At 49.9% G+C, this 14,409-nt stretch overlaps 5 protein-coding genes across 5 annotated transcripts; 3 read left to right on the top strand and 2 right to left on the bottom strand.

Annotated features, from left to right (window-relative positions):
* Window positions 1–77: 77 nt before the first annotated feature.
* Window positions 78–3,492, bottom strand: F4812DRAFT_424917 (glutamine-dependent NAD(+) synthetase with GAT domain-containing protein). Its single transcript, XM_047933872.1, has 10 exons — window positions 3,185–3,492; window positions 3,025–3,105; window positions 2,405–2,942; window positions 2,314–2,337; window positions 1,874–2,257; window positions 1,762–1,799; window positions 1,127–1,614; window positions 1,060–1,074; window positions 882–913; window positions 78–740 (listed from the first exon to the last, which is right to left on the bottom strand). The coding sequence occupies exons 1-10, from the start codon at window positions 3,236–3,238 to the stop codon at window positions 232–234; spliced, it is 2,163 nt and encodes a 720-aa protein (XP_047791168.1). The 5' UTR covers window positions 3,239–3,492; the 3' UTR covers window positions 78–231.
* A 224-nt stretch (window positions 3,493–3,716) lies between these two features.
* Window positions 3,717–5,294, top strand: F4812DRAFT_348789 (ubiquinol-cytochrome c reductase iron-sulfur subunit, mitochondrial). Its single transcript, XM_047931708.1, has 3 exons — window positions 3,717–4,194; window positions 4,423–4,662; window positions 4,754–5,294. The coding sequence occupies exons 1-3, from the start codon at window positions 3,897–3,899 to the stop codon at window positions 4,933–4,935; spliced, it is 720 nt and encodes a 239-aa protein (XP_047791167.1). The 5' UTR covers window positions 3,717–3,896; the 3' UTR covers window positions 4,936–5,294.
* Window positions 5,295–7,179: 1,885 nt separating this feature from the next.
* F4812DRAFT_348786 (uncharacterized protein) lies at window positions 7,180–9,510 on the top strand. The gene is made up of 6 exons (XM_047931707.1): window positions 7,180–7,649; window positions 7,709–7,947; window positions 8,011–8,422; window positions 8,488–8,532; window positions 8,599–8,679; window positions 8,755–9,510. Exons 1-6 carry the CDS (start codon window positions 7,517–7,519, stop codon window positions 9,396–9,398), a joined length of 1,554 nt encoding a protein of 517 aa, XP_047791166.1. The 5' UTR covers window positions 7,180–7,516; the 3' UTR covers window positions 9,399–9,510.
* A 483-nt stretch (window positions 9,511–9,993) lies between these two features.
* F4812DRAFT_470645 (uncharacterized protein) lies at window positions 9,994–12,235 on the top strand. Its single transcript, XM_047939000.1, has 4 exons — window positions 9,994–10,611; window positions 10,704–10,978; window positions 11,053–11,171; window positions 11,272–12,235. The coding sequence occupies exons 1-4, from the start codon at window positions 10,293–10,295 to the stop codon at window positions 12,008–12,010; spliced, it is 1,452 nt and encodes a 483-aa protein (XP_047791165.1). The 5' UTR covers window positions 9,994–10,292; the 3' UTR covers window positions 12,011–12,235.
* Window positions 11,814–13,504, bottom strand: F4812DRAFT_424901 (putative short-chain dehydrogenase). The gene is made up of 3 exons (XM_047933871.1): window positions 13,053–13,504; window positions 12,677–12,930; window positions 11,814–12,565 (listed from the first exon to the last, which is right to left on the bottom strand). Exons 1-3 carry the CDS (start codon window positions 13,399–13,401, stop codon window positions 12,329–12,331), a joined length of 840 nt encoding a protein of 279 aa, XP_047791164.1. The 5' UTR covers window positions 13,402–13,504; the 3' UTR covers window positions 11,814–12,328.
* Window positions 13,505–14,409: the final 905 nt, after the last annotated feature.

Raw genomic sequence — 14,409 nt, 5'->3', positions numbered from 1 at the left:
GGCTCAGTAGGTAGCTCTACCTACGTGCGATGGTCATACATCTTCGCATTGATCCGAGTAGGTCAAAAATAGCAAGGCGTGCTTGAATGGAATACATATTCTAAAATACGTCTATGTAGTATTAGACCTATGTACCTTGAATACCTTACTACATACCTCCTACATACATACAAGAGCGAGGCCATTCATTTCCATTTGCTTCCCACAGAAACAACCCCAACCCCCTCCCCCTTATTTCTTCGCCATCCGCTTCTCGATCTTCTCCAGCTCCCGATCGATCTTCTTGAAGGACCACGACTTCCAAAAGGGAGGGTACAGGAACGGTCGAAGATCGAATCTGTTGTCGTCGGGGGAGTAAGGATTGCAGTGCAAAGCGGGCGTGAGGGTCGTCATTTTATGGCGGTTGATAGCGTAGAAATGGAAGAAGCGCTTGACCTTCTCCGCCACCTGGGCGGGCGTGTACTCCGGGGCGTCGTCGTCGGGCCCCTTGACGCGGTCGGCGCTCCAGTCGTGAACAAGCCGTTGGAACATGCCAAAGGGCCCTAGCTTATTCTCCTTGCGCAGTCTGCCGAAGATCGTCAGTTCTGCATAGGTCATTCCCATGTCCGCTTCGTCGCTCTGGACGTAGGTATCTGTTAAGGGCTCAAGTTCCGCGGTCGGCGTAGCGGTTAGGAAATCATGCAGGCAGGGCAAGTCGAAGTTCTTCTCAGCCCAGGCGATGAAGCGTTTTAGGTCGGCCTCTATATAATATCTAGTGTTAGTGATTGATTTTGCGAATAGCTTCATACGTCGGGAGTAAAGAGATAAGATCCTTGCCGAACAGCAGAAGTAGGGGTTTTGGGTTAAGTGAGACGAAAGTTAATGGAAGTTAGATAACGTACTGTCTATGGAACCAATTGGATTGATGTCGGCGCTAGACCATAATATGAATTAGTAAACATCACGAGTAGCGAGGTCAAGAACTATTGTAAGTGTACGGTGGATGTTGTGACACACGCCGTAAGATGGACACTCGGGCAGATAACCGGCTTTAAACCAAGGGGATTATTCTATACTGACCTTGAACAATCGTATCTTACGACATTGTCAGCATACTGTTAAGAATAAAACGGGATTGAAGACGTACTTTGTCAGGTAGCCACGGAGAGATTCTCCCACATTTGCGCTTCCGAGAACGAGCAAGCTTCCACCACCCGGCCTGTTTCGAGCCGTCGGCAAGATTTGCCCAAATTCGTAAGCTGTGACCATGCGGATTCTTGCTTGGAGACACTGCAATGTGATGTTCTCCTGGTAGCTTCCACCATGCACCTTGAACTTCGGTTCGAAGTTTAGCGTGTTGGCGAGAAGAGCCTTCTGAGCGTTATAGGCATCATCAATGTCTAGATTGACATGGTAGCTGCCGATAGCTTCTGCTAGATCCTTCGCTCTTTGTCGCGTCTCGTGGGAACTCTGTGCCTTCATACCCATATAGATGGTCGAGAAAATCTGGTTACAGAGTTCCTGGGGGGTCTCAGGTAGAACATTCTCGCCTTTATATTTGGCAATGCGTTTCACATCATCGATCACTTGAGGATTTCCTTCCTTGATCGCCTCCATCACAATACGGCACATGGACTGTAGAGGTATGCGTCAGTACTCATGGGAACTCTACTTGGAATAATGTCATCTCAAGGGTAGGAGCAAATCGAATCCTCATTATAGGAATTTGCCGCGTTTAAGGCCGAACTAACATGAGAGAAACAATAAGAAGATATCACATACATAGACGATAGTAGCCGTAGCGCAAGAATCGATGCCTCCTTTTGACGAAATGCGGATTAGCTACCTTAGGTAGTAAGTATGGTCGGGGTGATAGGGATAGAATACCACTTACCGCTTAGAGGTACAAGATACCCTGCGACCCCGGACCGCCTTAGATAATCCCATAGGTAGCACCCTGCTGCCAGTGCGACCTCTTCTTCGACAGTATGATATCGAAGCTTGACTGGGGGCGATGGGCACTTTTCAATATCGAAATCATCCTGTTCTGAGCTGAGCTCGAATGCAGTCTGAATACGCTTATACTTGGCGGTGGAACTAGCAGCTTGTAACCCTCGAGAGATTGCCGAGCGGTAGGCGCGGACTTCATCGAGGTCCACTGTTGCTGTCACCACCTCGACATCGTTGAGACTGAATTGTGAGCCCTGAGCTACTACGTTTCCATTCACGATGATCATAGCCGAGCCATCGTAGTATAACCGGTCACCATCACAACCCTCTAAAAGTTAAAGCCTTATTAGTTTCAGCTCTTCAACGGAGACTAGGTTTACTTACGTTGATTAGCATAAAGATAGACGCCTAAGCCACGGACAAAAGTTAGCATCTGTTCAAGCATCGTGTACTGTACTTTAAAACGCATACTAACCCCCGCACTTCCTGGTAGCCTCCATAATAAGTTGGAGCCGAGTTTCGAGCTTTTGCAGCTCGAAATGCGAACCGCTAGAATTTGTGATTATCTCTACACCGTCGAGGCTCATGGGGATATGAGGCGCGGCGGGCGTAAAAAGCTCCTCGCAAGTCTCTGCGCCCATGCAGGTATCAGGGGTGGAGATGACGGCATCACCAAACGGTACATGGGTGGCTCCTTGGATCTCCTGAAGCATCCGAGGGAGATGATAGTCTTCGACCTCCCGAGGGTGCATCCACGGGATGAAGAACCTCATCTCCCTGTAATTTCCGTCGTTTGCAAGCCACATCTTTGGTCTGATCATTAGGATCTTGGAGTTGAGGCATATGACTCGGCAGTTGAATCGCTGGTTCCTATGCTGGATAGGCATACCAATATCTAGTAGGATATCGTGACATGTTTCATCAAGTAGGATTCTTTTCAGCATCTCTAAAGAGTGCAGGTAGAGATCCTGCTCCATCAAGTGATCGAGACATCCATAGCCGCATATTTCCAGCTGTCATTCCAGGTTAGCCGTGGGTCGGATGGCGGCAAATGGCAAGCCTGAATAGCAAAAACAGATATAATAAGGGCCTCACCTCTGGTCCAACACGCAGCCGTGCACCAGCAGCTTTCGCTTTTTGAATGCTCTCGATAATACGTTGGGTGTTTCCCTCCCACTACGGAAATATAGAGGTATCGTTAGTCCCGGCGCTGCGGGTTAAAATACAAGTTTGTTCTATTCGGCTATAGACTTACATCAAGGGCCCACTGGTTTAGCGAACATGTCGCAACTGTTACGAGATGGCCCATATCTGCTCAGAAATTGTTAAATTAAAAAACACTTATAAGGACTAAGGCAAGTGAAGGAGTATTGTTATATTCCAAGTTGCGATTTCTCTCTGTTTGCTGATGTCGTAAGGTGGAGTGCTGTCTACATGTAGGTACCTGTACCTGATATACTCGAATAAAGCTTAGGAGAGGTAATTACCTAAGGTACATGCACACTAATACCTGACGTCTAAAGTTCTTAATAATCAAAGTTATACAACTGAATTAAGAATGATTAACAAAAGTCCTACCTACTAATACTATTTATTATATGTACATAAAGTATACCTAGGTACCTTATCTAACCTAATGTTCAAACATTACCTAATCCATGGACGCGACGTCACCTACAAAGGTCTCCAATCACATGACTTCCGAAATTTGCTGACTCAGCGGAATGATGTCGGGCTAAAACCGAAGAATTGAACCAATCATTCGACAGGAATTTCACAGCTCTTGAATTTTTCCTGCCTGAGGCCAATTACGGGAAGTTCGCATAACCACGTTTAGCTTGGAAACATTGCCGAAGTCTTTCGATACCTAGTTATTGTCCCCAAAAAAAGACCTCAACCTTTTTTTTAAGACTCTATCTCCCCGACCCAATTGAACCTCCCTTCCCGCCAACCACCAAACCCCCGCCATGGCGCCTCTGACCATTGCGTCCCGCGCGCTCGCGCGAGGAGTAGCGAGATCCTGCAGCACCACTACCCGACTAAATGCCGCCCGCGCCCTCAGCACTACCGCCCGGCTTAACGACACCGCGGCCGACCCCGACATCTACATCAGCCCGTTCAAGGGAGAGTCCAAGTACACCAAGGTCCCCGACTTCAGCCCCTACATGGCCAAGGCCAACCCCAACACCAACCTGCTCTTCCAGTACTTCATGGTCGGAACCATGGGCGCTATCACGGCCGCCGGTGCCAAGTCCACCGTGCAAGGTGCGTTTCTTGTTGCTCCGTTCATATTTTTTTTGGGAGGAAGGAGGATTTCGATTGTTACGGTTATGGTTACGGTTACGGCTGTGGTAGTGGTAGTAGTAGTGGTGGAATTGTTATGGGCTATGGTCAGGATCTAGCTTGCGAGCCAAGCATGGGAAAGAAATATTTCACATCTAACAACTATTTGGTATTGATATCTGATATTAACGCTAATATCTCGGGTTACAGAATTCTTAAAGAACATGTCCGCCTCCGCCGACGTCTTGGCCATGGCCAAGGTCGAGGTCGACCTCAACACCATCCCCGAGGGCAAGAACGTCATCATCAAGTGGAGAGGAAAGCCCGTGTTCATCCGACATCGCACCGAGGACGAGATCAAGGAGGCCAATTCGGTCGACCTCCGCGTGCTGCGGGATCCCCAGCCCGACGAGGAGCGCGTCAAGAAGCCTGAGTGGCTGGTCATGCTGGGTACGGCTGCTTCCATTCTTTATATGATATAGTCGAATTCAAAGTATCTACAGGATAACATAAGGCTAACAAGTGGATTTACAATATATAGGTGTCTGCACGCATCTGGGTTGTGTGCCTATCGGCGAGGCGGGAGAATACGGCGGATGGTTCTGCCCGTGCCACGGATCGCACTACGACATCTCGGGACGTATAAGGAAAGGACCGGCCCCGCTAAACCTCGAGATCCCCTTGTACGAGTTCCCCGAGGAGGACAAGTTGGTTATCGGTTAAAATCAGAAAAAAATATAACTACATACAAAGTAAAGCAAAGAAGATGAAGAAGCGGAGCTACCACCACCCCCTGCTGCTTGTACAATTATCACCATCAACCACCTACTAGACTGGCGGCGGGTCGTGCCTCATTTGATAGACGTTAATGGCAAGATCGTATTTTATGAGGTTTCAATCGTGGCAATTCTTTAGAAAAGAAGAAGAAAAGAGTTTCAACTTTGGCATAACTAGCCGATCTGTATAAACAAAAACCACATACATTCACACACACACACATACAAGCAATTCGAGACTTTGTCGAGATTTGAAAAGAAAAGCATCGCCATTCCGAGGACTGTTTGTCGTATATGGTATACGTACTACGCCTTCTTGACTTACGAAGCAGTTCAGGTTTCTGGGCTCGTAATTAGCTTGCTATAGCAGTATGTATAGCTTTGTATAGCGTTGTGCCATAGACGTAATTATTTGGAATGCATGCCTAGGACCATAAAAGGAAGTGTGGAGGTCATTGCCAGAACTACTATGGATCAGGAACGGGATCATAACGAGCGTTAAGAATTATTTATATCTTGTATAACTAGGCCATGATTCCATATAGTTAAGTCATGCGCCTAGACGTAGAATCTGGATATTTATGACATCCGACAGGTCATCATGAGATGATTTATGCCAGGAAGACAGCCGCTTAGACTACCTGGCACGTAAGAGCCGGTTTGGATGAGACACCAAGAGCCGATCAATCAACCCCAACAAACAACTCGACGAACCCCGTACGTACCATTCTTTATGCTGCACGTCAGAGCAATACAGGTGGACAGGATACACTTTATGCGGGGAGGACAACCTATGGCCCTATGGATGGGACCTTATTCAGTCAGTTATTGTTAAAGATTCGCTGTACCCCGGAAGACATCGTTGCCGGGCGGTAAACCTGAGGGTTGAACTTGGCGTCATCGCAGGTGGTTGCGTGCATGGTTAAACGCGATGCTGGAATATTGAACGTAAGTCTGTAAAAAGCTGAAGACCTACGTAAACAGATACAACATTAAGGTAGAAAGTAAGTCTTTGAGCATCAGGTTAAGATAGTTGTAAACCCTTGAAGAGAGTTTCGCTTTAATTTTCCTCAGGTTTGATTACATAGTACTCAACTGGTATCAGTATACGATCTGAGATCAGTTGACTTCGTATCCGCCTTCTAGATAAATTACCTTGGAAGTTGTTTACCGTTTACGCTCTCGGCGATCTATGTCTCTATGGAGACATTAAACCCCTGGTATTCAGTCCTTGATAGCCACATGAAGTCCAGGATAGGAGAACAGACGTGTAGTATGTACAGTAATCCGTGGCCAATATACAAGGTTAGGAAGTAGAATTGGACTTTTGGTCAAATTTCCAAACTTCGGCGTGCGGAAGTCCATGTGGAGTTGAAGAAGAAGAAAAAGAAGCCTTGAGGCGAAAGCGCCAGGGGGCTTCTTCGCATGGGTTAATCCTGACCTATCATGACCCCGGACGCGGCTCGTCCAACCTTTGAGACACTTCGGGTTGGATAGTCAGTCTCATCCCAACTTTTTCGTCCGTCTCAAACTCGAAATTGAAGGCTGTCGTTCCCACTGACATACCTGTTCTAGCCGCCCCATGTCCTTAACACGAGCTTTATCAATTGACTACCTAGGTACCCGAGATGGGATATTTCCCCCCTGGGTGGAAGAAAACATGAGCTGATTGCAAGGCTTACCTAGCTGCCTAGGTAGTGCAGATATTTTTTGTTGACAGCTACTTTCGCGATTTTGTAGGAACGGCTTGCCGGCCCTAGAACCCAGCATTGGGTTAGGTATCTAGATAGATACCTTCTGTAATGGTATCCATCTAATCCTGGGTCTGATGATGTCTTGTGCGCAAATGCCATACGCAAAGCATTTGGTCCCAATCCTCGACAAGCTCACTCCGGCTTCTACTCGAGCCGATGCGAGCTAAATTACCAATCCTAGCACGCTCATTCTAGATTGGATTGACATGGCGTTTCTTGTTCTCCAGCCCAGCAACATCTCATCTTGGGAGCGCGCGATGAGATCTTTTGGGGCCAAGGGTCGATATACCCTCTTCTGGTGAGACAGTTAGCTTAGATGTTTTCCTTGGCGACCGGAGAACAAATGTTCGCCCTCCCGCCGACCCTGGCATACCACCACGCTAGAGCTTCATCAGACCCCGTATACCCTTAGCCGGGGGCTCATGCTTGGCGTCTACGATACGACTTCTAATATTCTATGTGACATACTGTACTTGTGTATATAGGGACATGGCATTCCCTATACCATGCAGAACCCTTTCTCTTCTCTCTCTTCTTGCCTCATCCAACGACATCACCGCTTTTTTTTCTGACCCTGTTACGTTCTTTTTCTAGTTCTGGGAACTAATCTTTTTTTCGTTTATTCTATAACGTTCTTTAACATTATTATTAAACCCTTCGGCATATAATATTCCTTTACCAGGCAGGGCCTCTTTAGTAGACTTTTCTATTATACACGCATCTCCGTAGTTACGACCGAAGCCGTTGTTTAATACTTCCGAAAAATCAGACAATATGAAGGTTGAGACGAGTGCTGCTTTATTCGCTCTCTTGAGTGTGGCGTCCGCCCGCCCCGATGCCGTGAAGTTATTCAGGACGACCGATGCTCCTATTGGTGCGTCGGCCAAGTTCAGGCGCGAGGTTCCTCGTAAGTATTTCCACGGTTGATAAAACAATATGGGAAGGAAAAGACTAATGCGGTTATAGAGGAGCATTCGCACGAGAAGTTCCTTAAGGGTGTTGCTCAGGCCTTGAACTTGAACAACGTCGACAAGGTGCAAGACCCTGTCTTCGCTCTCCTTGGAAACAAGGCCGCCGCTCAGGGTGCTGGCCAAGTTCAGGATCTGGACTGTCTCCAACAGCGAGTGGCTGACCAGGCTTTCACCAACGCCAAAGCGGCTAACGATGTCGAGGGCATGACCAACGCGCTGATGTTCCGTGCTCTTGTATGTATCACACCCACACCCACACAGCGATGTTACAGTTCTGCGATATCTAACATCTTCTAGGAAAGGAATACTGGCTCAGTCGGTCTAGCTTCCGTCCTGTGTACAGAGACCGCCAAGAACCCCGAGATCGCCGCCATCCAGCAGCACCAGGACCCCGCCTCCGCGGGTGCCGCCGAGCTGAACAAGAAGATCACCCTCGCCCTGGCTGTCCAGCTCGCCTCGATCGGCGCCGATCCCCAGCTCGCGCTCCAGTCCGGAACTTTTGCCCCCGGCCAGGTCGGAGACACGACCGGCGCGGGTAACACTTGCGACGACCAGAACGACACCGAGGGCTGCATCTTCACCCAGAACCTCCTCGTCAAGGACGCTACTCCCGAGGAGATCGACGCTGCTGTTGCCGCGGCTGGTGGAAATGCCAGTGCTGGTGGTAACAACAACGCCGACGATACCGCTGATACGTCCGAGGATGACGGTGAGTCAGGCTTTTTTGTATTTGAAATATCAAGTGTGGTCGCTAATGGTATTGGGGGTATACAGATTGCGAACCCGATGATGGCTCTGCTGATGCGTCCGAGGATGATGGTGAGTCAGGCCTTTTTTGCATTTGGAGTATCGAGTATGGTTGCTAATAGTATCGGGGGTATATAGATTGCGAACCTGATGATGGGTCCGCTGACAACACCTCAAACGACAACGCCGGCAACGCTGCTGACGATGCTGAAGATGACGGTAAGTCTGGATTTACTCGATACTTTGACCTTTAGCTATTAGTGTTCAACCAGTACTAATTCAAAGATCTTATAGGATGCGATGCGGATGACGGCTCTGCTGACGATTCTTCGAACGACAATGCCAACAACAACAACAATAACAACAACGGAGGTACCGCCACCACCGGCGTCAACGTCAACGCCTTCACCGGCAGCGTCGGCTCCGCCCCCGTCCCGGTCATCAGCTCCGCCGCCGCCGCGAAGCCCTTCTCCGTGAACGGCAACGAGTTCCTGAACAAAGGCGCGGCGATCCAGCGGGCGTGCGACGTGCAGAAGAACGCGTGCGCGAACGCGGCCAACGGCGGGGACAAGAGCATCACGGTAGGCGACTGCGACGCGCAGCAGCAGCAGTGCGTCGCGCAGAACAACAACAACAGCCAGCGCCGCCGCCGACAGCAGGCCGTGGACACGGGCTCGTGCGGCTCGCCCGCGATCTCGTTCGGCGCGCAGCAGGACCGCGGGGACGCGGCCGCGTTCGCGCCCGTCAACACCGCCGACTTCAACCACGGCTCCGCCCTCAAGCCCGCCGTCATCACCGACTTCATCTGCAGCCAGCTCGAGAGCAAGTGCGGCGCTTCGCCGGAGGCCGTCACGCTGTGCGAGGAGGGCGCCGAGGCCGCCGATTCGTTGGTCGGACAAGCTGCTGCCGATGCATTTAACGCCGCGTTGGGAGTTTAAACTTACCTTACCTTAGGTAGGTAGGTACGTACTTCGCGTTAAGAAGGCTGGGGTAAGAGGAAGAAAGAAGAAAAGGGAGATGGGGGAAAGTCTACTTTGGTAACAGGCAAGGGTTTATTTTTATGATGGGTCATTCATCCATATATGTACCTATTTAATTATTTATATATGAGATATAAAGCGGTTTCAATTCAAAGGCGATGTCTGTTTCGTGATGAATTAATTATTGGGGAATACCTATGGATGTTGTGTTGATGGGGTTGATGTGAGTGAAGACTTCCTGTATAACTGTGCTACCTATTGTATGAATTATTAAACAGGTAACTAATGGAATAATTATACTTGTACATAAGATTACGTATGTACGGGACTGGTCAGCCTTCGATGACTTGAGGACATTATAAGAGATAAAAGAAAAGAAAAATGAAGCTATTCGGACGCATGGTTACGCTTCATTTGTATCAAACTAAAGTTTATCATCTTGAATCCTTTTCCACCGCTAAGTTGGTTCGGGGCATTATTAACCCGGCAATTTTGTCATGATGTGACCTGACCCTTGTAGGCATTGTACATACGCTACGTAGTTCCAGTTACAGCTGAGCTGACGGGGAAAACTAAGGGGTGATATCATTGCTCGATATGAACTCTCTCAATTGGGACGAATCATTGGACGATACAGTCCCCGTCTGCCTTATTCTATGTATCCTATGATAAGGTTAGGTACCTAACTTATAAGTTATAACGCCCTGGCATTTAAAACAACCATCTCAACTACTAACTGTATAAAACGAAGCTCGACTTATGAAATTGCGCCAGGGTTGGTCATAACAACGTCTCATTTTTCATAAAGAGAGAGAGAGAGAAAGAGAGAGAAGGGGGCGATATATATACACCATGCCCGAGTTCGAATTCGTGAACGTAGCCCGTCCCAGCGACGTCAAGCGCCACTCCACCAAGATCCGGCGGCACGTCATGAAAGACATCGGCAAGGCGCGTCGAAAACCGCGGTCCAAGAAGACGCGCGGGGAAGTACCTGTTATGGGAGAAAGCAGCTCGTCCGCCGCTGCAGCAGATAGGAACAGGGATGAGGGAAGCTCGTCTTCGTCTTTGTCGTCGTCGTTGACTCTGCCGAGTCCGATGGCGGACAGCTTACTACAGACTCTGCCGTATCCGATCGATATGAACGAGGAACGGCTGAGTCTGATCCGGTATAGTCAGTACCTAAAGAGGAACGGACAGCTGGATGCTGCACGGGTGCATGGTTTATATTGTGTCCGGTTCTAACGTATATTTGGTATCAAATAGTCGTCGATGAAGCGAAATCGCATTATAGACCGTTCCGCTTCACCTGGCTAACGGTGGGACTGTCCGACGCGGCGGCCTGGCAAATCACGCTTGCGAACGCGGCCTCGTTCCGCAAGGCCAGCCAGGACTCCGTGACGGCTGAGTATGCCTGCAGCGTCGAGGCGATGAAGTGGTATACGCTGTCGCTGGCGTCTATCACTAAGAGGCTCGCAGATCCTGATGAGAAAGATAGCGAGGGCCTCATCGTTGCTGTTACTGGTTTCGTCTGCCACGACGTACGTACCTACTACGTTAGATAGGTACATAATGCTACTTTAATGTTAACCGGTGCTAAAAAGGGTACATGTAGGCTACGTTAGGGAACTTTGACCGCTTCTGTATACACATGGACGGGCTCCAGCGTTTGATCAACAGAAAAGGTGGTCTGGACAGTTTAAGCAGTCCGTTCCTGCGATTCATGATATCTTGGTAAGTTCTCTGTTTACCTACGCATAGTTATACTAATATCTATCTACTATGCTAGGTTAGGTACCTAGCCAGCCAGCCACCCAACTAACGCGAGACACAGGTACGACCTCCTCGGCGCCACATACCACAACGCCAAGCCGCGCTTCAGCATCCCCGCGGGATCCATCCGGGCCGTCGACACGGACGGCGCCGAGACGCGGTACCTCGAGCGGCTGCTGGCGTCGTGGGACGCGGACTGCCCCGCGCTGGGCGACATCATGGGCGCGATGCGCGCGATGGCGGCCGCGGCAAGCTACATCGACCGGCGGCCGTTGACCGACGGGTTCTGGACCGACGACGTGACGATCGCGCGGGTGCTCGGCCCCGCGTTCCACGCGGTCCTGTCGCTCGACGGCCGCGCGCTGCCCGACGACCCCGCGGACCCGGGATACTCGGCGACGGCGGCGCGGGAGGCATTCCGCCGCGCGGCGCTGGTGTTCCTGGGCGCGGTGAAGGCGCGGATGGGCGCCGGGGCGCGCGAGATGCGCGCGCACCTCGACGCGTTCCGGCAGATCTCGCAGCTGCCGCTGGTGGACTGGGGCGTGGTGCCGGAGCTGAATCTGTGGGCGCACGTGGTGAGCGGGATGCAGGAGACGGGGGAGGGGGAGGGGGGGAGCCCGAGTCGGGCGTGGCATATCCTGACTATTGTGGGGATCATGCAGATGATGGGGTTGAGGAAGGGGGAGGAGGCGGTTGCGGTTGCGAGGGGGGTTATTTGGGTGGATGCGATTGATATGGGGAGGTCGACGGCGCTTTGTCGTGAGGTTGATGGGTATTTGGAAGCGAGTGCGTTGCAATAGAAGGTACCTCCTTAGGCATCGCCTGGATGTCTGCTTAGTCTTTCAGGAGGTGGTAGCAGGTGAAGGAGCCTGCTCTCTGACTACTATGTGGATCATCGTCGGATTAGAAATTGTTATGAAGGGAAAAATATAACGAAATAATTATGTTGGGGATACCCCTATACGGCTGGTCGCTAATAATATATGACAAAATAAATACCTCACTGGCCGCTCTACCTTAGGTATACCACCTCTACACTCCGTCTAATTTAAATTAATATTAGAGTAGGTAGGTAGTCTTTCCTTCTATCCATCATCTTCCTTGTATATAGGTACCTTCTACCTGATTCCGGTAATACCAGCGTCGGCAGCGATAAACTGACCCGTGATCCAATGGCTCTTCTCCGACGCAAGCAGCAGCACCGCATCAGCAATATCCTCCGGCGCACCCCTACGTTCCGTCCCTCGCTGCAGCAGGACCAGCGGGTCAAGTACTTCCGGCGAGTCCTTAGTTATCTCCGTAACGACGGGGCCCGGCGCCACCGTGTTGACCGTGATGCCGTGCGTTCGGCCGAGCTACATTGATAATAATCAACACGCCCGCCATTAGCTCTCATAATCCAATCTCGAATAGCTTCAAGAATAGGAAGCTGCTTTTGCTTTTGCTTCTGCTTCTGATTCACTCACCTCGCCGGCCCACGACGTAGTGAGACTGTCCTGCGCCGCTTTCGACGCCGCGTATATCCCGACGAGAGCGGGCTGGATCCGGGACGATATGCTGCCGATGTTGATGATGCGTCCCCCGGGGGGCATGCGGCCCTGGTCGACGGCCGCCTGGGTCATGAACAGCTGGCCGTAGACGTTGGTGGCGAAGGTGCGCTGGCACAGCTCGAAGTCGGTTTCGCGGAGGAGTCGGGTTACCCCGTAACCGGCGTTATTCACTACAATAGGGAGCATCGTGCTGTTAGTCCATATGTGCTTTTCTTTATTTACTTCTTTTTTCGTCTTCTTTCTATTACAGTATATGGGATGATCTTATGGGGGGAGAGCCTTTAGGTAGTACCGAGGATATCGATGTGGTTTACCCCGAGCTGCTCCATAGTTTCGAGGATGATCTTCCGTGACCCTTTCGGCGTGGATACGTCTCCTTGTATGCATGCTACGCCGACCCCGTAGTCGTCCCGGATCGACTGGGCTATCTCGTACGCCCCCTGAGCCGAGCTCTCCGACATGTAGGTAATCGCTACGGAGGCACCATTACGGGCTAACACCCTGGCCGTGGCAGCCCCTATCCCGTTCCCACGACCACTACCGGTAACGACGGCGATTTTTCCAGCGATTGAAAAGGAGTCAGCTGTCGTCGTGTTCACAGCGAGGATATTCATAAGACTCGACATTTTCAAGGGCGGCATATATAACTAAAACACTTATTGGGTATTGCTTAAGTAAATCAATGATATATATACCTACCTAGGTAGGTACCTTATATGTAGGTGTGTGTAGTAGAAAGCTCTGGAGAGTCACAACATGGCTCCTCGACCGAACACCTACCTCTTCTTATGCCATCGCCTGTTCTCATCGGCAATACACATCCGCGTCATACATAAATACTAGCCTATTCTATGCCTAGGTCAGCATTACCTATAGAAACAAAAAATCCCCGTTCTATTACCTATCCCAGATCAGCACAAAATACTGTACGATCAGAATTCTCCGACGACAAATCAAAAATCGACGCTGTCGATATGATCCATATAAGTGTAACCGAGCTTTGCTTTTTCTTTTGCTTTTTCTTTTTCTTCCCATAAGCCACACCCACCCAAAACACACAACACACAACACACAACAGCACAATACATATCATCATATCATAGTACGCACGCCCAAAAGAACAAGGTCGAATCACGTTCTCGGCTTGGAACCTCAGCACTAAGACACACGCTACCGACGTCGTGTCAGCTGGACCCCAACCGGTGAGGCTTTGAGCAGGTTTCCAACAACGCCTTGTGTGTTAGATATCTACCTCGGAAGTCATCACCTCGTATAATATAAACTCTTATGCTTATCCGACTTTCATGCATATTAATTGGTTGATATATTGGCGTTCGTGAGTGGCCGGTGAAGCGCCTCCACAAGCCCCCTTGTGCTAAATTTTTTAAAGGCTATCTATTGTGTAAAACCGGACTCTTCAGGTGTGGTATAAGATGGCTGTTTTGGGCGTCAATACGTCATGGCCTGATGATGAAGAAAACTATCGAGATTACGGAGACCCGTAAACTAAACAACGCCAGTTTCAGTATATACCTTGTATTTGTCTCTCGCTTAGGTATGTCGAAAGTAAAGCTACCTATGCTACGATGGTTTAGTAGAGAGTTCCCACGCACGATCCCGATCAAATATCGCAATTTCTTAGATTGGCA

Source organism: Daldinia caldariorum (genome assembly GCF_022478825.1).
Source record: "Daldinia caldariorum strain CBS 122874 unplaced genomic scaffold F4812scaffold_6, whole genome shotgun sequence".
Taxonomy (NCBI): Eukaryota; Fungi; Ascomycota; class Sordariomycetes; order Xylariales; family Hypoxylaceae; genus Daldinia; species Daldinia caldariorum.
Note: the sequence above shows the minus strand (reverse complement) of the source record. Positions and strands in the feature narration are given on the sequence as shown.